General features: G+C 32.9%; 1 protein-coding gene across 1 annotated transcript in view; it reads right to left on the bottom strand.

Annotated features, from left to right (window-relative positions):
- The window catches only part of LOC132743721 (wings apart-like protein homolog), a 37,625-nt gene extending 16,226 nt beyond the window's left edge, over positions 1-21,399 (bottom strand). The window contains exons 1-11 of the mRNA XM_060732274.1: positions 21,241-21,399; positions 14,960-16,435; positions 14,375-14,499; positions 14,013-14,150; positions 13,530-13,574; positions 12,922-13,143; positions 9,949-10,085; positions 8,847-8,958; positions 7,661-7,915; positions 1,424-1,535; positions 364-467 (exon numbers count right to left, since the gene is read on the bottom strand). Coding sequence (XP_060588257.1) covers positions 364-467; positions 1,424-1,535; positions 7,661-7,915; positions 8,847-8,958; positions 9,949-10,085; positions 12,922-13,143; positions 13,530-13,574; positions 14,013-14,150; positions 14,375-14,499; positions 14,960-16,418 — 2,709 coding nt within the window. The 5' untranslated portion in view covers positions 16,419-16,435; positions 21,241-21,399. The remainder of the gene's footprint in view (positions 1-363; positions 468-1,423; positions 1,536-7,660; positions 7,916-8,846; positions 8,959-9,948; positions 10,086-12,921; positions 13,144-13,529; positions 13,575-14,012; positions 14,151-14,374; positions 14,500-14,959; positions 16,436-21,240) is intronic.
- Positions 21,400-23,122: the final 1,723 nt, after the last annotated feature.

Genomic DNA, 23,122 nt, shown 5'->3' with positions numbered 1-23,122 from the left:
ATAACTAATTTATAGAAGACAATCATTCCAAACAAATAACAATACATTCAGTATCAGTGAAATGTTACAAATCTTATCATAAACATGGCAAAAAAAAATTTTTCTTTGAAAAAACAACAACGAACATTTTATTGTTAACTGTTCAAGCAATGTCACATCATGATGCAAGAATGGTTCTTATTGAACAGACCTTTATTATGTTTAATACATATTTTAAAACCATGAGGCAACTTGCACAAAATGGCAAACAGTAATGTTACGTTTATAAAATTATCAATTTACAAATAGCTAAATTCATGAGGCAACTGGCACAAAATGTCAAATAGAAAGGTGACTCTTACAAAATGATCAATTTATACATACATTTTCTAAAACCCTGAGACATCTATCAACTTTCTTGAGATTTTCTATATTGCTGTTAGTCAACACGCTTGTGTTATCACCTACTGCCTCTATACATGAACAAACTGAAACAAAAAACAAGCATGGCTTCATATATATCACAAATGAAATCAGTCAACAAATAAAGTTATGGTAAAATTTCCTGAATTTTGAGGTATGAGGGGCAAGTGGTTTGAAGTCAATGACCTTAACCCCTTGGCCACAGATTCCCAAAACTGCATATTCAAACGCGTAAAGATTTTTGAAAGGAGAATTTTCATGCACTAGTACGAAGAATTTTTTAAAAGAGAATCATTTATTAAAAATACTTTAAAGGCTGCTTTAAATAGTAGTCTTAAGTTTCTAGTGTGTTTTGAAATCTTAACATTATACAAAAAAAAAAAAAAAAGGTAGTATTTCCTTCTTTATTGATAAACAATCTGTAGAGATTACTTGAGAACTGATAAACAATCAGTAAATGTAAATTGAGACTACATAAATTATCTGAAGAGATATCATGATATTAGATAAACAAACTGTGAAGGCAACTTGACAACTGATAAACATTCAGTATATCATATAAACTGAGATTTAATAATCAGCAGCTGTAAATTTTCAAACCTTTTTTTCACAGATAGGGGACGGTACCCTTTCCTTAAATTTTGGGGAAAATAACACAGCATTTATTGTATTTTTGAAAATTTGAAAAGAAAAATTTTGATTTAAATTGAAAACGGGCTTCATGGTCAAAACTTCAAACCAGTGTTAAATAGCCGATAAATACAGTAACACTGAGACTGATATTATTTCTTAGTCAACAATCTGTAGTCTGATAACAATTATTAAATGTAAATAGAGACTTCACAATTTGCAGAGGAAATGTGAGCGACCTGTAAAGAGGCCTGATAATTGATGTCAGGAGACCTAAATTTGAAGTTAAGGGAACTTATAATTTAATCAACACTCCGTATATGTGAAAAGAGATTTCACAAATAATATGTGTTTCATAAACAATTAGTAATAAATATAAAAACAATCATACCAGTATCTACAATATGATCTAAAGCACCAAGTGACCTTAATTCTTCTTTGAACCATTCACCTGCCCGTCTTGATGTTAAACTCAACAATGACTCCATGGCAAGGTTACCAGTCTGAAATTGTAAACAATAATGAATCCTATAAATAATATATTTTTATATTTAATATTATGTGACTACATTATGATTTATCTTATTGTGTTTACTGTCAGCTGACCAACACTCAAGTCACATACAGCAGGCACTAAACTATTTTATCATGCAACTGCTATGGTAACTGCCCGATAACACTTGCCTGATAATTATTTTTGATATCAGGTCAGTAACCTGATATCAAAAATAAGCCCCGCCCATTTTAACGGACTTTTTTCAATTGCTTATATTCTTTTTTTCACCAGCATGTGAATTCTACAATGTACATGCAATCTCATACCCTTACAAGTCTTGAATCAAGATGCGATATTTATTTATTTATTATTTCGATTTCAATTACGAATAAATTAGATAGCGAATAGTTTTAGCACCAACTAAATGAAGTGACGTCATAATTTATATTGCAAATGACATCATCGATGTTCACGTCATACTATACATGTAATCATAACAAACAGGCTGGACGATTTTCTTTGAGAACTTGTAACTGTTTACTTAATTTCGCCTGATTATTATTTAATAAGTGAACAAATTGTTTTGTTTAAAAAATAAGACGCATGTTTGTGTACAGTAGCTTGTGTTTGATTGCCGATTTGACTTTTCTATGATGAACTTTTGAATTTGACAATTCAAGACAAATATTGCAGTAAAGTTTAGTTTATGTGATTCTAAGTGGATTTTTGGATCAATGTTTAAATTAAAGGTAAGAATTTTATCGTATTAGGCCTACATTCTTTTGCATCTTTTATCCGAGTCGAAAGAGAAAATGGCGGCCATTCACTGAAAATTCTATGTTTCAGGGGCGGAGGAATTTGCTTTCAAGAATTATTTCTTTGAACAAAAATCCCCCTTTTTAAAGAAATTCGCTATTTAAAAGTAGATAATTTTGTTATTTTGACAGTTATTATGTAATACATGATAAATAGAAAAACATGCTACTGTCTTTTGATATCAATTTTATCAGGCTCGGCTGATATGGGCAGAAAGGGCTCGGCAAGCCTCGCCCTTTCTAGCCCATATCAGCCTCGCCTGATAAAATTGATATCAAAAGACAGTAGCATGTTATTCTCTATATACTCCCAACTTCTCAACTTAATTCTCCAACTCATCCACTGGATACTTCACCTTTTTGACTTAATACTACCAACTTCTTCACTGAATACTACAACTTCTCCACTTACAACTACACCTTTTCCCACTCAATACTACCGAATTCTTCAATAAATACTACAGCTTCTCAACTTTACACTAAAACTTCTCTACTTAACACTCCCAACTTCTCCACCTAATTCTACACTGAATAATACACTTTTTTCACTGAATACTACAATCTTCCTAGATCAATACCACAACTTCTCTACTTAATACTACAAACTGTTCCACTTAACACTCCCTACCTCTCCACTTAATTCTCCAACTTCTCCACTTACTACTTCACGTTTTAGACTTACTGCTACTAACTTCTTCAATATATACTTAAACTTCTCCACTTAATACTAAAACTTTACAACTTAATACCCCCAACTTCTCCACTTAATATCCCAACTTCTCCACTTAATGCTTCACCTTTTTTACTTAATACTACCAACTTCTTCAATAAATACTACACCTTTTTCCAATTAATATTCCAACCTTTTCCACTTAATACTAAAACTTATCCACTTAATACTACATCTTTTTGACTTACAACTCCCAACTTCTCTTAACTCTCCACTTATTACTTCACATTTTTTACTTAATACTACCAACTTCTTCAATAAATACTGCAACTGCTCCACCTAATACTCCAACTTCTTCACTTAATACTCAAACTTCTTCAATGAATACTTCAACTTCTCAACTAAATACTTAAACTGCTCCACCTAATAGTCCAACTTCCCCACTTAATACCAGGGCTCATCCTGGGGGGAAATTTTAGGGAGAAGTGACTTCCTCGCGAAAAAATAGGGAGAAGGGAAACAGCCCAATGTGTATGCATTAACATGCATGGCTATACATCCTTAACTATAATATAAACACAAACTATTTATTTGCTATTTATAAGCTTTCTCTACATATTTGTTTATATATTTTCATGAAGATTTATTGATAATATTGTGTAAGAAAAAATTTGATGAATAAATTAATTTCATATTTTTACTTTCCTCACTTTTAATAGAAGATAGAGTTTCAAACAAAATCTGCCTATACTGTTCCATCGTCGGATACCCATGGCCGAACCATTAACATTTATTGATTGCATGTTATGTGACATGGGTATCTGACTATGATACTGTCCTGATTACAGAAAATTCTTATATTATCTTGCATGTTGTAATGTCATATTTATGTGCATATAGTTATGCTTATAAAACAATTTTCAAACATCAAAGAATATGTAAAATATGTACTGCAAACATTTGTGCACATTATATTTGACCACTAAAATTATATACATTCATTTCTTATTGAAAAATTTGACTGAGAAATTATAGAAAATAAATTTCTAATTACCTCCCTTTATTTTCATGAAATGTTAAACTCGTAATATCTTTATAAATAATGCTTTTTGAAATTTACAATATTGATAAATCTTAATCTGATCGTCATATTTATGACATTAAAACAGATATATATATATATATATCTATTGAAACAATAAGAACACTTCTTTCCTGACAAATTTTGTTGTTGTATACATGTACACATGATATACGACCGATATGTAGCATACCGATCATGACCACGTGCGTAAGCTGTGCCAAATTTGGCATTTCTATAAAGATAACGATGCCAAACACTCTCACTGTCTGCAACATACCAATCGTAAGATTGCGAATTGGCTTTCTTAAATTTTTGGGTAGAATTTTTTACTTTCTTTTACTTCTAGGTTTGGGCATTTCGCCCTGCAGCCATGACGTTCATCTTCGAGCGACATGACAATTTTTTAACTCATGTTAACGGACTGAAACCATTCAAAACTACGATTAAGTTTTTAATCCGGCCGCTGATCATTAATGAAATTGATTATTTTTAATTGACTAACAGTTTTGTGATAGCCGTGAAAACCCCATTGCAGATCACCTTTACTCGGGTTAAACACCGCGTGTATATCAATTTGGGAAGATTTGCACGTGTTAAGATGATCGGGAAAAAACAATCTATAATTATCGCCAAATCCCGCATTAAAACTGTCACACAGTTATATCCGTTTCGGGCCGATGCTCTCATTATTTACTGTTTAGAGTAGGCGGTCTATCGCTAAGCAGACATGTAGAAGGGTAGTATAAAGCGACGCTCTGATTGGATAATGATAATTAGCAGTCGTCATATGGGCGTATACAATCTCTACTCTTTACATCGCCAAGTAATTACTCTTTGGGAATTAAGATTTTATCGGCGATGTTGACTTCTCTTTGATCAATTGTGAGAGCTAAATGGAAATATACACGGCGAAGTTTTCGCCTGAATCGCCCTTCCGGATGAGCCCTGAATACTACCTACTTCTCTAAAGAATACTACAACTTCTCCACTTAATACTAAACCTTCATCTAATTAATACTCCCAACTTCTCCACTTAATACTTCACACATTTTTGACCACATACTACCGACTTCTCCACTGAATACTACAACTTCTCCACTTAATACTACCAACCTCTCCTCTTAACAATACCAACTTCTTAAATAAATACTACAACTTCTCCACTACATACTACAACTTCTCCACTTAACACTACCAATTTCACTTAACTGCAAACACTGATGGAGAATGTTATTAGAATGGCATTATACCAGATTCAAACTAATAAATCTCAGATCAAAAGACCTTACATTCCTCTTACAAAGACTGACTCTTCAAATATGTACTCTAAAAGTCTCTAATCATAATCTGAAAAAAAGTAATATTTATCACCATGTAGATACTGGAAAATAACTGATTAAAAATATTCTGATTAATTACAGCTACCAGCATGAAGGTCTCATCTCCAAACAATTTTTAAAACATATTTTCCTTAAATAGCTTACTAAATCAATAAACCTTCTAGTTGTGAAGTAAACAAAAATTCATGACAGTGCATTTTGCAACTTTACATCAACAAATAGACTTAGATGTTTCGATTTGACCCTTGGCAAGTCAGTGTGTCTGTAACTAGTATTGTAAATTCTGTTTAAAATATACAGATATACTATGAATAGGATATCAAATACATTGTATAAATAAATCAAGTATAAAATAGATTCATAACATGTAAGGATGATTGTCACTGGCACATCATATTCCTAATTTATTATTTGACAATAAAATATTAAACGGCATATTTCAAACTGATGTAAAAGTCAACAAGTCATGAAGAATAAACTATAATTTAAACATAAATGGGAAGAGTTTATTAGTTCAACATGAAATATATGAACAAATTATCAATATTAAAAGCGTAGACCTGAAACTATTTTCAAAATTAAATAATGCATTGATCTCTATTTTTAGAACTTTTCTACCCTGATTGGTGCATTTCTATAAATAACTCCACTTCACTATTTTTAAAATTGCATGCTTGCAGATGAAACAAAAAATTTCAAGAGATAAATGTACTAAGATATAGAAAAATACAAAATTCAAGAAATAATTTACATGTACTGTGCACTTATTGACTGATTTGGCAGTACTTATCACTATATTTCTACTCAGTAACTAAAACAGTAAGGGCTATTTTTGCATATTTTGACCTCTTTTTGGTATTTTACAAGGATTTTAAGTGCCATTTGCAATTTGAATATTATTTTTTTTGTTTACTTCACAATATTTTACTTTTACATTTTCAAAATTTTCATGAAAATTAGCATGGATCTGGAGGCATGCTGCTTTAAAGGTAAGTACAACTTACTTAGAGCAAAAGCACTATTACTATTATGTTGATGTTATTAGCCTCATAACACAAACACTGTTCAGGATTCAGAAAATCAATTAAGAAATACATTGTAATCTTGTCATTTTGTTTTTAATTTTATATATAAAATTCATACCAATGTAGCTATGTGAAGCATAGCATTTCTCAACAATGGTGTTATGTCAATATGTTTTAATTCTGAACATTTACTACTGTTATTATCTTATTTCATCAATATGGGGTTAACATCGCCCCAACACAGTATAGGTCATATTTATGGCGACTTTCAAGCTTTATTGGCAGAGGAAATTATCAGGTGCCCCTCTGTGCATTATTTCTGGCACAAACTGGCACATGAGTAGAACCACTGATCTTCTGTAAGCTAGCAGGATAGCTTTCTCACATGAAAGAATTTGAAGACACCTGCACAGTTCAGACCTAGAGCTGTTAGAGGCAAATGATTTGAAGTCAACAACCTTAAGCACCTGGTCATTAATGCCCAAATAAAATTTTTACAGATACAAAGTTAAACCATACCTAGAAGCATTAGGATATTCAAAACAAAAACAGAAATTGAATTTGCATTGCCCTGTGTGCAATCTGCTGTTTATAAAAAATATATATCACATTAAAAAAATTAATGTGTAAGATTTTATGTATAGACACATCTGTGACTTAGGTAGAACATTAAGTTTGTCGCCTATCAATGAAGTCCTCACACTTCAACAGATGTTTAGGGACAAAAACTAGCACTATGACAGTAACAGTTTGAAACAGAAACGCAAGTCAATTATGAGATGATAATCAGATTGATGTTGTGGTGGTTATTGACTCTTGATTCTTAAATATAATCAATAGTTAGAAGTTGAAAACTAAAACAAGGAGTATTTTTTCAAATTTGCAACAACAATTTTGTTTTTGCTTTGTTTGGTTTAAGGCCAAGGCCATAAAGCTAAACAGAGCTTTTATTTGAAGAAATGCCTCTGGTGTATTAATGTGCAAGTCCAAGCACACACCTGTTCAGACACTTGACCCAAAGATAGATAACAAAATCGTTCCCTAACAGAAAATTATTCCACTTCACTGGCAGCACATATTAACACAGCAGCTTGTTCAATGTCAGTGGCCGTAACCAATTGAGCAAAGAAAACTGTGACAACAAACTAGCAGTACCAACATGGAAAATATGTGTTTTTTCATTTTTCAAATTACTTACTGACAAACATTCTGTATCAATAGAATCTTGTTTGGTCCCAGATTGTTGAAGAAATTCTTTATATATTTCCAGCACCCTATCCTTGTTGCGTTTGAGAGCCCGCTCGGCCGTCGGACTCAACGTTGTGACCATGTCCTCCTGCTGGTCCACCCCTAGAAGTCTCAACATAAGATTTAAACTTTCTTGATCCAGATCCATGTTAAGACGGTCTCTACTCAACATAAACATGAGAGCTGATGTACACAATGCTAAACTCTGGAATATAAACAAACCGAAAATACACTTACCCAAAAATAGATTTTATCATTATTAAATATATACCATAAATAAACTATGCAATTGATTTTTCTCAATATTTTGCAGTGAAATAAGAATAGGTCTTTGAAATTTTTGAAAGTAACAAAATGGACTAATCCTGTCAAATCCATGACAGAGTTATGCACTCTTGCTAAGAAAAAAGGGGTGAAGGTCATACAAATAAATATTTCATGTTTTAAAGCAATACCACAATGGATTCTGTGAAAAAGTAAAGTGGCAAGAAAACTTTGATTTAAATGTGATGCTGACATGAAAACTCGAGAAGAACAGCTCTGCCCAAGAATAACCACAAATACATTTAAAGACAAAAACATATCCAATTTACCAAGGTTTTTCATTTGACTTACAGTTAAAAATTTGTTTTTCATATTCAGTTACAGATAAAATCGATCAATTGTTTTATTATTGAAATCATAGTGCTAAACTTTACCATAACTTTTTCCAGACCAAATTAACCCTGTGAGATAATATAGAATAATTGACCACTGAATCCTATAAATGAGAGAATGTCATTTAGCAATTTGAAAATGAAGTCTGGCCTTTTATTCCTTTTAAAGCAGAAAAAACTCTCTAAAATCACTGTTTTCCTCTAAAATTCATTTCACATCACATGTTTTCCTCTTCTACAAAAATACTGTTATCACCCCATCCCCTCAAAGTTAAAAGAGTAGGGCCTATTCTGTCACCTATGAAAAATTGTCTCAGTGTTCAGCTAGTTATCACTTTAACTGTTTTCAGTCTCCTTCCAAAGACTTACCAATGCACAACCCTTTTAATATAAAGGTTAGTTCTTTAAGTCATCAACCTTAATCACTAGACCACAAACTCTGAAATAACATCAAATTTAAAGGGTATAAGTATATCTTACAGGGTCGCCAGCAGCATCCTGTAAACACTGAAATATTTTTGTAACTGTGCCATGTGCTCGTAGATGCATCCTGAAGGCTGGTATTGTACATTTCTGTGCTAACCCAACACAACTGAAAAACACAGAAAAACACTGTTCTCATTGTCTTGTCTTTAAAATTGTTGAATTGTTAAAACATATTGATGGGAAACTCTCTCTTTTGTGGAGCCTTTGACAATTTATTTTGTATAATCTAAAACACATGCAGCCACCTAGGTCAAGAGTCATTTAATCCCAATTCACCCATGACCTACAATCTGAAAATGACTTTCATTTCACATTGTGAAAATAGTTTCAACACTTTTAAAACCTGCTAAGTTTGCGAAATGGATTCAATCAGCTAGGAATGTCAGTTTAAAGAATTTCAATACTAAAATGACAGAAATTATTCAGCAAACATTATAGACGTCATTAGACTTCACAGATATGCAGGCTGGATTGTCTCAAATTTTTATGACAAAGGCATATTATTTTTGCACTAGCATATTAAGGGTCACGTTTTCAAGCAAGTGCGAGGTAGAAACATAGATTTTCAATATGTGAGCTGGATAGATTTCAAACATAAAATTCAAGTTAAATAAATCTAACAGGAATTGATCCTATATCTTCCAACAGCAAGAACAACTGACTCTACATCAGTAAGTTTTACCCTCACCTTGCTAAATATCTAAAATAGACTTGTCCATTATTCAATCAAGATAAAATCATTGATCATTTTTCAGGAAATTTTCATAATTAGTAGAGATGGCAAACAGTGCAAATCATGATCAGACAGCAAGAGCTGGCTCATCTTGGTCTACACTGGTTGCATGGGTACACTCTGTTGCCAGTACCAAGATAAGGGTTTTTTTAATTTGCTGCTCACACCTATTTTGTGTAATCCACAAATGATATTAACAATCTAAGGAAATCAATGACAATTCAATAAGAATAGGTCCCAGTATCAAATGGAACTATGGAATGTTACCAGGAAAGAAATATTATTATCTAAACGTTTGAAAATTTACATTTCAGACAATATTACAATATAAAATTGAATATGAAAATATAGAAGGTACATTACCTAAGGCACCTTGTGGACATAGGTTCTATTGACTCAATACCTGCTAGCAGATATTCAATATCGTCATCAAACTCCTGGGTTTCACCATGCTCCTGACATTCATGAGCTTCTTTTACATTTTTAACAACCGTGAACAACTGAAATATAAAAACAGTCTTCACTACAGTGAATATTTGACACGATGATGTTTTTTCATTTACACAGACTCCACTACAGTTAATATTTGGCATGACTAAATCTTTGTACTAATACAGAATTCACTACAGTGAATATCTGACATGATAAAGTCTTTACTAATATAGAATTCACAGTGAATATTGGATATAATGTCTTAACTTATACAGACTTCACTACAGTTAAAACAAAATACATTTAAGCCTTCATTTAAATTACAATAAACGGTTTCATATTTCTTGAAGTAATATGAATTTAACTACTAAAAGTCCTCAATTAAACACTGTACTGAACTAGAAATGTGTCATCATGCCACGGATGCCCCCGCATGCAGCCAAAATTTCAAATGTTATAATATTTAGTTCCAAATTTGTTTGCACAAATTATTTTTTTCATTCTATGTTCAAAGCCCTTAAAACCTTTCAATGTTAACACAAACCATTTTTATACAATGTTCAAGGCACTGAAATTATTCAGTCTTAACCTATTGAAAATAGCATATTGCATATTTGTAGCCAAAATAATGGCTATATACATTTCCACAAAAGTATGAGTGCTGAAACTGAAAGTTCAACATTTTTTCAACATTCAGGAAAGATAAGTTTGTCCAAAATCATAGAACAACGACCAAATTCCAACTTAAACTGCTTATTCCTAAGATGTATTTATATTATTTTCAAAGTGAAAGGGACATAACTCTGCCAAAAAATCATCGAACCATGACCAAATTCCAACTTGACCTGCGCATTCCTTTGACATATCCATATGTCAATTTTGGGGTTGAATATGTAACACTGTTGGGTTGATAATGAACAGAAACTGTAAATTTCATATCATTTTCAAAGTGAAAGGGGCATTACTCTGCCAAAAATCGTTGAACCATGACCAAATTCAAACTCGGCCTGCGCATTCCAAAAATATATCTATATGTCAAATTTGAGTTGAATGTGTAATACTGTTGGGGAGATAATAAACGGAAACTGAAAATTTCATATTATTTTTAAAGTGAAAGGGGCATAACTCTGCCAAAAATCATCGAACCATGACCAAATTCGACCTTGACCTGTATTTTCTCATGACATATCCATATGTCAAGTTTGAGTTGAATGTGTTGTACCATTGGGGAGATAATGAACGGAAACTGAAAATTTCATATTATTTTTAAAGTGAAAGGGGCATAACTCTGCCAAAAACCATCGAACCATGACCAAATTTGAACTTGACCTGCGCATTCCTTTGATATATCCATATGTCAAATTTGAATTGAATGTGTAATACTGTTGGGGAGATAATAAACGGAAACTGAAAATTTCATATTATTTATAAAGTGAAAGGGGCATAACTCTGCCAAAAATCATTGAACCATGACCAAATTTGAACTTGACCTGCGCATTCCTTTGACATATCCATATGTCAAATTTGAGTTGAATGTGTAATACTGTTGGGGAGATAATAAACGGAAACTGAAAATTTCATATTATTTTCAAAGTAAAAGGGGCATAATTCTGCCAAAAATCATCAAACTATGACCAAATTCGACCTTGACCTGTATTTTCTCATGACATATCCATATGTCAAGTTTGAGTTGAATGTGTTGTACCATTGGGGAGATAATGAACGGAAACTGAAAATTTCATATTATTTTCAAAGTGAAAGGGGCATAACTATGCAAAAAATCATCAAACCATGACCAAATTTGAACTTGACCTGCGCATTTCTTTGACGTATCCATATGTCAAGTTTGAGTTGAATGTGTTGTACCATTGGGGAGTAAATGAACGGAAACTGAAATTTTCATATTATTTTCAAAGTAAAAGGGGCATAACTCTGCCAAAAATCATCGAACCATGACCAAATTTGAACTTGACCTGTATTTTCTCATGACATATCCATATGTCAAGTTTGAGTTGAATGTGTTGTACCGTTGGGGAGATAATGAACGGAAACTGAAAATTTCATATTATTTTCAAAGTAAAAGGGGCATAACTCTGCCAAAAATCATCGAACCATGACCAATTTCGAACTTGACCTGTATTTTCTCATGACATATCTATATGTCAAATTTGAGTTCAATATGTGCAACGGTTATTAAGATAATGAACGGAAACTGATGATGACGGAAGGACGGAATGACGGAATTACGGAATGACGGAATGACGGAACAGGGTAACACTATATGCCCTTGCCATTATATGGCGGGGGCATAAAAATTAACAAGCAGTGTTATTACATTCTCTACATAAAAAAATATACACAAGAACATTTGAAGATTTACCTTATACATATTGCAAAGAAGACTTACAAGTAGAAATAAGAACATTTTATATGTTTTCTTTAATAGTTTTATCGTGATTCACAACTGGCAGATATATAAAGGAATGATGATTCTTGCGATTAGTTTAAAGCAGCATGCCTCCAGATTAATACTTATTTTCATGAAAATGTTTTTTTAAGTAAATGACTGTCAAAGGAACAAAGAAAGAAATAAACATATTGCAAACAGCACTTACAATCCATGTAAATTACCAAAAAGAGATCAAAATATGCGAAAATAGTCCTTACTGCTTTGACAAATACTGCAAGCATTAAGCTCACATAATACGTCAATTATTTCTTTAATCTTGAATCTTTTTACTTTCCTTAAAAGATTTAAACATTTTTCTCAAGTTTAATTTACTATAAATGTTTTGGCTCATCTGGAGGCATGCAGCTTTAAACTGTGACAATTTTTTTACTGTATATTGCACAGTCGTTTATCCCTGCATTTTTAATAAAGTACTAACAAGGGCTTCAACTTACATCTTTATGTTCTTTACTAACATGTACAGATGTATAAGCATCATCATCTTGATGACGTTGCCAGTGAACCGCCCGCGTAAGCCTCGGCATCTCCGTCTGGCCAGGTTTCCCCGCACTTCCAGAGGCAGGTCTCCTCATCATTGGCTTTAGTTTGGGAGGCTGAGGTAGCGCAGGTGGTGACATTTCACCATCTTTAGGAGCTGCAGGCGCAAGACTTCCCATCTACAACACATAAATAAATAATCAAGTATTGGATCTAATTATGTAAATACTGAGCACTTTCAGATCACCAGCATTATGACATTGACATGGGTGCAAGTTGAAAATGTCAGAAAATCTGAAAACCCTTAATTTAGCATTATTTTCATTGCTTTTATATAGAAAAAGAGTTCTTTAAGGAGTATAAAAAACCTGAAATTAGGCAAATGCCAGAAAACTTGTATCCATGCATGGGACAATCATCAATTCTGAAAGCAGCCTTATACCTCTCTCACTCAGAAAACAATGTCTTCCTCAGCTGGACAGGTATAAAAGTACATGCTCAATGCTTGTTAAATCTTTCATTAAACTTTTCATAATCAGGAAACACAATCAAGAAACAAACATACCTCTTCTTCAGCCTGCCATGACCTCACATTGTATACTGCAGCTGCCTACAAATATTAAGAAAAAATATTAATATTTGATATTAAATATATCTCAGATTAGACTGTAAATTAAATGTATGTCATGGTAAGTTTCATACATCTATACTATTAAACAAACTTGCTCAATCACCAACACTCTTTAAATCGAATAGGTAGCAGTATTCAACATTTAACCCATCCAGGAAAATTAGTGCCCCATGAATAAACATAATTTTACAGTAACTCAATTTGAAAGTTTAGTCCTAAATGTTGTTGTTTCCAAGTATTATCTAAAAACGACCATGCTTCTTTTCAAATATAATGACATTCCTGTATGTATGACATTAAATATTCTGTGAGAAATTGAAACCTTCAGAGGTCAAGGTAAAATATAGTACTTTAGAAAGTTTACTATAAAGTTAAATAACCTTATTCTTAAGAAACATAAACATTAAGAAATTTTACCTTTTTCGGACTTGAAAATATTTTCTTCTGGGCTCCATTTCCTACTGATGCTTTGGAACCTCTTGCTCTAAATATTTTTCTCTCAGCAGGTGGAGGTTTCACCATCTTTGGCTTTTTGGGCTGTGGCTCCAGTAATTCCTTTAAAGAAAAACAATAGGACAATAAAAACTTTATCTGAATCCATGGCATGTTAGAATTTAGAACTGTCAGCTGATATTTCAGAAACTTTAGTTTACTATAAAAACATTCAAAATCATATAATCCATGAAACCTTACAGTCAATGGAATAAAGCCATTATTCCACAAGATTTTTAACAAATAAATATAACATGGATTTTTCTACAATAAATAAATGAACTGACCTGAGAAGAGCTTTCATTGTCAGCCCCTTGACTGTCAGACATTGTAGACGGTTGGGAACTGTCTATGTCACTGTCAGTATTTTCTTCATTGACATTTATCAACAATGGAAGCTTTAAACTCTCTCCTGAAATCATGTTACACTGTGAAAACATTTGGCAATCTCAAGATTAAAAAAAAAAACACAAAAAAACATTTGACATTCTCAAGTATTTTAGTAAGTACAAGAAATTCTAAGGCTGGATTTAAACATATTTCGAAGGCACCAAATGATTTTTTTCATTGTTATTGAATCAATGTACTTTTCTTTCAACAGCTGCCATAACTATTTAACATACGGAGGATGTTTTCATGTAACTTCTTTTGGTTCCCTATATGCATAAATCTATCAAATAGGGGAATGGTTAACTGAAAATGGTAATATTGGTTGTTTCTTTGCACTACTGGTCCAACCCTACATCAAATGATAAAAAATAAATCTCAAAAAAGAAAAAAAAGAAATAAATTTCCATTCAAATCATTTAAAAAAACCTCAATGGAGTCTCTTTAAAATGCTGTAGAGTAAATTAGTATCACAATTATTTTACCTTGTTCACTCTCCTGTGTTTCCATTACTTCTTCACTAGTTCCCCCATTTTCCTGACTTTCCTCTATGGTCTCTTGACTCTCTTTTACACTAGGACTGTCAGTTTTAGCTTCATCTTTTACTTCTACAGCCTCAGCAGCCTCCTGAGCTTCTTGTGCTTCCATATAACCTTTGTTCCTTGACCGAAATATACGATGATATTTCCTTGGTGGAGCTGCCTTTACTTGTTTGACAACTTCATCAACATTCACTCTTTGAGGAGGTTCTTCTACAGTTTCAGTAACAGGTGTTTCCTCTTCAGGCTCTGGTACCACAGCCTCACTTGCTTCACTTGATGAAATAACTATGGGAGATTCTTCTTCAGTTTCGTCAATATCACCGGGTTCGGGATCATCTTCCATTTCATAAGGATCTACTTCAACCTTTTTCTGTTTAGCTTTCCTTGAGCGTGTGAGTCTTTCAACAGGCTTGTTTTTGGCTTTCACAATGTCTCTAATATTATCTTTGAAATACTTTGTTTGTGTGTTTGTTTGTTTAAGATCTGCATCACCAACTTTTGGAGAACAGACAACGATTAACGTTGTGCCTGAATCATGCTTTAGAACATTTTTATGTACAACTTTACTATTGGACAGAGCCCCAACAGGGTCTTTGGGCTTCACATTTTCTGTGAATTTTGAATACACATCAGGGTTGAGGTACTGACTACGGAATTTTACAGTAATTTCTTCCCCTTCACTATTCATAACTGAGTGATGCGGGTCACGTTTTGGCCTCTTGAAAATGTTTTCCTCTTCTTCAACAGGCTGAGAGAAGATTTCTTCCTGTGTGGTTTCATGTGATAACCCATCATCATTCTCAATGTAAAGATCATCATCAAGATCATCACTGGTCTCAGCAGTATCAAGTGTATCTGAACTGCTTGTAGGTGTTCCGTGAGAGGAATCTGTTGAATGCATGGACCTCTGTTTCCTGACGTCAGTTTTTACAAACTTGTCCAAAGTTGGCTGACTTGTCTCCTGTTCCTCTTTTATTTTACGTCCAGCTCTTTTTGTGTAAGTTCGCACATTTCCTTTTCTTACAATTAAGTCATCCCCAGGGGCATCATCATCTAAAGCTGATTGTGACCTAGGATTTGTGGCTGATTTACTAGCTGATGCAATTCTTACCGCTGGCTGCATCACCACTGTTCGCGGCTGCAACTTTGGTTTCTTCTTCGGAGATTTATCGGAATCAAACTCGAAACTGAAAGGATCGCTCACCTCTTCAAGGTCTGCTTTTTGTTTCTTTCCATTTGTTTCGTCCTCATTCCTTGGTTTAGCATATGAAGCATTTCCCCATTTTAAGTTGGTAGCTTTTGGTTTAGCAAATATATCATCAAAGGCTTTACTAGCAGCAGACTCCTGCTGTTGTTGATTTTTACTGTAAGATCTACCACCGTATCTCTTCACTTCAGCCATTCTCTATACTTGTGTAGCTGAAAATGTAACATACATAGATTTATTAGACAGGTACAGGGATCTACAAATCCCATAGTGTGACATCTGGGACAACTCTCAAACCATTTTGACAATAAACAGAAAGTAAGTCCCGGACATGTCTAACTTTGTTAGATTCTTATCTTGGATAATTGTCCACATATACAGTACAGCTCGCGCGGAATGTACATTTTTTATGCTTCCTCCGCGATCGACGTTTAAGCAAACTCCTTAATCCACCGCGTTTTTCTGAGCGTAATCGCGGAGAAACAACCTGGACCACAATCGCGGAGTTTTAGAGAGTGTAAAGGTCATTTACCGCGGAGATTCTCCAAGAAATTCACGATTTATAAGTTTATATTATATTTTTTTAAAATTATCCCTTTTCATTAAAGTAATTTTCATTTTTCATTAAGGAAACTCATTTGTAAATTATCTTAATTGTTATTTATTTTTGTTTTGAAATTTGTAGGTCCACTTGATTAATCGATCGTTAGTATTTCTTGTGAACAATCTTCTTGAACACCGTACCGCTGAATCATGTCTACCTCGTATTTTGTTTTTATACTTTATTTGGCATTTTTTTTTTGCTGTTTTTAGGACAAGGATACTGTAGGTGTATATAAGTTTTTTATGTTTTGAAGCGCATTGGAAATGTTGGATATGTTGGAAATAGGCCTCGGAGCTAGATATACATGTACTGTAGATATATCCGTTATTTCAATCACCCGTAAATGCAGAGATTTTTATTACAGATAGCTCTGTGGTAATGTGTCAAAATGAAAAACTATAACAACCCTATTTATATTTTGTAAAGAAATAAGATCAACAGTTTTTAAAATTTGACGTGTACATGTAATACTACACCTATATTATTTTATATTTTACATGCAGGTTTTTTAAAAATACGTCGGGGTCTCCATGCTTGCTCATGACTTCACATATTTAATTTGGTCAACAACATGAATTATAAAGTTTCTTTTTCTTTAAGATTTTAAAGTTTATAAGACATTGGTTACCTGTTTATATACATTAGTTCTTGACCTATACGTTTCCCAACGCGTACACGATGTCTATCTCAAATGTCCACAATTTGTACAACAAAACTAGTACGTCCTCACTGATAATTTTATGTGTCAACAGCGAAAATTATAATGTCTTCACCTTTTTTACAATTCTTCTATAATAATTTACGATAAAATATATCTGTGTTTTATACAGTTTCTCTTCTCAATATAAATGTATACACACTGGTGAAAAACTATACCGACTTCATTTTCAATAAATAAGATTGAACGTTCTTTTTTTTTCATTTAGTGTATGATATTGGTTTCAAAATACTTTTTATTCTATCAATCATTTATAATCATTAACGTTTTTTTTCCAGCAAGATGACCATGCATGGAAGATTTCAAGAGTTTCCAGAGACGATGTGCCTTATCTAAATAACTTCTTACTTGAAGTATAACTAATACTAATAATATTTGTTCTACAAAGTTTGACAAATAAAAGAAGTGAACAAAGAATATTATGAATGTTATACTGTGTATCATTGTTCTTTGCCTCCCCCCCCCCTTTTTTTTAAAGCCGGCAAACATACATGTACATGGATATGACGCTTTACAGAAGGTGGGTATGTAATCACATACGGAGACAACAGTAAGTCTTCTCATGGTAGAGGAACATATTTATTCAATATTCAACATTTGTCAACGCCAATGACTGAGCGCCGTTTGCAATGACTGAGCGCCGTTTGCACATACTTATCTTTTTGCTCAGATGTGCACATGCTTGTCAAAAGTTGTTTGTTATAATTCTTTTATTTGTAATGATGATACATTGTGCCTTTTCATAAGGACCATCCGACAAATCCTAAGTTTTATCATTCAGAAAGTCTGTCTTGACGTCTTCAAAGCTTACAGTACATATCTTTCGAAGATCGACGCAGCCTTAATCCGTGAAATTTTTCCACCGAACTTCATATAATTAATATGTAAATAATCTCAATCCAAAAGTACAAGATTAAGGAAAAGAAAAGGGAAGAGAATGTGAAGTTGAACTCTTAAGGAGAATACAATTCGCTTCTTTTTCTGAACTATTAAAACTGCTAAGGTCCTGAAATGAAAACAAATATAGAAATTATTATTCTTACAAACACGAGTGTACAATCTATTTTCAAAGATGACTCGTTAGAAATAAAATGATGGGAAGAGACGATGGATCTAAAGATAAACATGTATATAAATGTATTGAATTTGATGATACACCAAAAACAATTAGCCTAACATTAAAAACCGTACACAGTTACTACACAAGAACAACAACAACAATCACTTTTACAAAAGTTTAGATCTTCTGTTAACATGAATTGTTTGAAAATAAATTCGTTGAAAGACAACGCATAATAGGTGTCTCATAAAATTTATGAACAAGTCTGCATTCATCAAGTTTAAAATAATATACATATGCATATGATATAATATACGCTCATCTCTATTATTATGTCATAAGTATAAATATAAACACGTGTGCAATGGTCCGGAATACCGGCCAGGTAACAGATAATATCCTTGCTGAAATCGAAAGTAGATCTACAACATACATTTACAAGAAACAATTTCTTTTATTTTGATCATTTTTATGAATTTTATTTGCACCAATTGAAAGAAAAGTCACGGAGAAACGCGGAGGACTGAAATACACCGTTTTTTAAGTAAAATACCGCCGCTTTCGGCGAATTTCTGTCTCCGCGACACCTCCGAAAATTGCGGAGTTTTATGGAGTTTCTCGGCGATTTTCCTCCCAAGTTCCGCGGAGGGAAAAGGAAAAAAGTACATTCCGCGCGAGCTGTACTGTACACTAAATAATACAGACACCATTTTTACTCTTTATAAAGGAAGAAATAAGGTTCCAACCCAAAAATTTAAGGCAAGATTTTATGGTATGCACTGAAACAGTAAACAAATACCCATGTGTTAAAGACCAAAACAAAAGTTGTAAGAATGAAAGGGTGCTGGACTATTTACTGAGCTTGGTAGTAAAACAAGAGCCTCTGGATATTGCAGACATCTTTTTTTAAAGATCAGTAATGCAATAATTCAGTTAAAAACAATAATAACGTGATTACACATTGTAACTTAGCCATGTTTGATTTTCACTATGTTTGTATTGTTTCATTTGGTTTTACAGCACACCAACAAAGGTAACATGTCAGACACCAAACCAGGGAAGATGATTGTGGATAAGCTTAGGTGTTACAAACTTAAAGCAACACTAGGGGTCAACACCACCTCCCCTGCTGGAGCTAAGTGATGTATAGACTAGTAATTAAAGCCTATTTAGTTGCCTCTTATGATCACACAGGGATAAACTGTGTTTGCAATTCTTAACATACAAAAGACCTTTCTTGGCCTTCAGAAATTCAGCACATTCAAGGTATATATTCTTTTTTTTTCTACACATGCATTATGTGTATTAGTGCTTATTAAATAGTCTTTGAAGTGTTTTTGTAAATTGTTTATGATCTTACATTCTGAGCTTTGTCTTTATACGAGGCCTGCTTTCACTTTGGATCCTCTTAGAGAAAAATCAAACATTGCTTACAACTTAAATACAAGTCGAAATCACCTTACAGTTTTAGGTCTTGGGCAGTGACAACCAAAAGACATACATCTAAGAAGTCTCAAGTTTAATGAATTTGCTCAGTGGAATTTTCTATGCTCATCTAAATATTTCAAAGGGGAGTAATGCACTAAAACCCAATTTGAGAGTCATAGGAGTTGATCAGTGACCTACAGTTATGTGCAGACCATACTTGCATGCAAATATTGTAACCAGGCATTTTTAGAGTTCAAAAGGGATATAACTTAGTAGCTGACAATCCAACGTTTGTTTATTTAATAAAATGCACACAGTGATTTGAGTAAAAAGGCTAGATGTATTTTGAGTTGTTTTTCTTTATAAAAACAAGTACACAGATAATACAGGCTTTCAGACTGATAGAACTTTCAATGCCAAAGATGGATAGTTGGATCTTGATGCACAATTGACAATCTAATGAAGCTATTCACAGTGAAGTTACACACCTGTTAAGGAACAGGTATTGTGTTTACATTGTTGATTGAAATGGTAAACCACACAAGGTACTTTGTTTACATAAATTTGCTAAGTAAATAAATCATATCATAAGCTTCATAAAATTCAAGGTAGAATTATCAATATTTACCAAAAGAGATTCCATTTACATTTATGTTTTATTGTCAAATCAGTAATAATGTCAAAATAAAAATGGGGAGGAATTGTCTGTTTATTTGCAAATATGCAGACAGTTCTCCCCCAAAATAGGGAGAGAACTGTCAGGGGAGGAACTGGTAAGGGAGAGAATAGTCTAACTACCTGATTTTAACATATTTTTAATCTTTTGGGTTGAAAAATCTTCTTTGCATCTCATTTGTTAATTAAGACATTGTATCACAAATGAGAAGAAAGACTTATCCATACCTGTTGGTATACCTCTTCTAGACCAACATGGCCATAATTTGACTCGGGCGATCAACAAAAGTGACGTTTTAAAATAAAATTAATTTCATAGTTCAGACCTTATGACATTCTAGCATCTTGTATATTATGGACTAATCAAATATTGATGATCATGTACTACAGTCACGCTATTAAGGGTCAGATGCACTAACCGCTTGCCACAGTTTTAACTTTGTTTACAGTTTTAGCAGATATAATTTCAACTAATCTCATTGAATGAGTAAAGTTATTACAGATCTGACTAAAGAATAAATTCTATACATACTTCTTGATATGCTGAGTGTATCTGCTAAATTTAGAAAGTTGTCTTCCTCAACTTTTTGTATGAAAGCAATTCAATTATTCGATAGTCAATCTTTTGTCGCTTTCGGCGCCATATTGAAAGATAGTGAAAATGGGTAGAGCGCATGCGCACAAGTAAATTTTAAGTAGAATTGACCGTATATTCAAAGACTTAGTTTCGAATTTGGCAAGGGAATTAACTATTTCGAGAATAATTTATTTTATAAAGGAATTGTCTCATCTTTGACCATACTACAACTTACAAACGTGTGGCACCGAAGTGATGTTCATTTGCTTCTGTGGAAACATCTTTGTGAAAGGGATGAAAGGAACATCATATATCTAAGAAAAATTGACGTAAAGGTTCACACACTGCTGTAATTATTTTTCAGGCAGTCAAATTTTCATTACTGTACAATTCAATTTTAGTTTTATATATTATTAAAATTTATTAAATTAAATAAAATGATCATTTCAAAAATATAATTGTGGTATAAATTAACCGTTCTGTTAAGTGTCTGAGGCTTAAAGTGTCTGTTTATCGTTTCTTTAAGCCAAAAAATGAAACATCACATTCATTTCCCACGGATTTATATTACATATAGGCCTAAATCCGTGCTATAACGTTATCTTAAAACCTGTGCATGATTGTGTCTGCAATGTAAGTTTACTTCACAATCTATAATAATTTTCTGTACAAACTAAAAATGAACAACCAATAGTGAAATGCTTGATTTGCGAGTGTCACTAGTTTTAGAAAAGTTATTTCTTATGTTATATATGTTTTGTACGATGCTAGGTCTATATCTACATATGTTACCTTCTATTGTATAAGCTAGTGACATATGGATATCATCTTCGCCGCATCATCGTCGCCACAACATCATGGACGCATTATTAATGCCGCAAGCATTCAGCTATATAATTTATCAGTTTGAAACAATAATATCTGAAAATAATATTTAGGAACGCAAGATGTTTCGCACCTGCATCCCGTGTACTGTACCTTATAATGAAATAATGTGTCCATGCCAAAGATTGCGTTTCATAAACAAATATTGTATAATTAATAAATAAGGACATTAAATACCGCCTTGCTGGATTCCATCAGAAGTCTGATTTGAATCCCAATGTTAGAAAGATTGGGAAGGGCCAACTCTCTTATATTGTTAAAACTTGTGGTTTTATGCTTATGCTTTTTAATTATAAATAACTACAGCATCCATGTAAAAACTGTAAATTTATTCGTTACTGTTTTGTCTTATGTTTTCATATGACATTGTATCTGTTTTGTATAGAAAGAAAAAAAAGGCAATAAAATATGATTAAACTAAGTTTAAAAAGATTTGTACAACCTTTAGAAGCGGATTTGTTTGCATGAAATTTCATTTACCGTGTTTCACATTTTTGTGGTCGGTGGTTTCAAATGTGGTTCTTGTAAATGTAATAACAAAACTAATTAACCATACTTGTTAACCAAATCTGTGGTTAATTAATTAAACGTGTATGTAAAAAATATATGTTCATCTAGATAGCTGAACAATCGGCCTCAGAAGATTAAAATAATTAGACATATATATAGTAGTGTTAAACTATTTATCTGCTGGCCCCGTGTTCACAAAGAAAAGATCAGGATCAGATGATCCTGATTTTATTTTCATTGAGTTTTTAAATTTGATCGATCTTTAAATCTTTGTGAACACGGGGCCTGGAACCAAACGATTTTAGCCTTTGCCACTGGTACTGAGCCAGGAGCCAGGCCATCTTGTATGTTGGTGCAGTCTGACTTGGCTCTACACTGTTGGTAGCTCCATCATTTTCTTATATTGAAATCCTTTGAATTTCCAATGAACTGTTCCTTCTTC

Source organism: Ruditapes philippinarum, unplaced genomic scaffold (assembly GCF_026571515.1).
Source record: "Ruditapes philippinarum isolate M1 unplaced genomic scaffold, ASM2657151v2 ctg373_1_1_1_1, whole genome shotgun sequence".
NCBI lineage: Eukaryota > Metazoa > Mollusca > Bivalvia > Venerida > Veneridae > Ruditapes > Ruditapes philippinarum.
The sequence above is the reverse complement of the archived record's forward strand: the minus strand, read 5'-3'. Positions and strand labels throughout refer to the sequence as shown.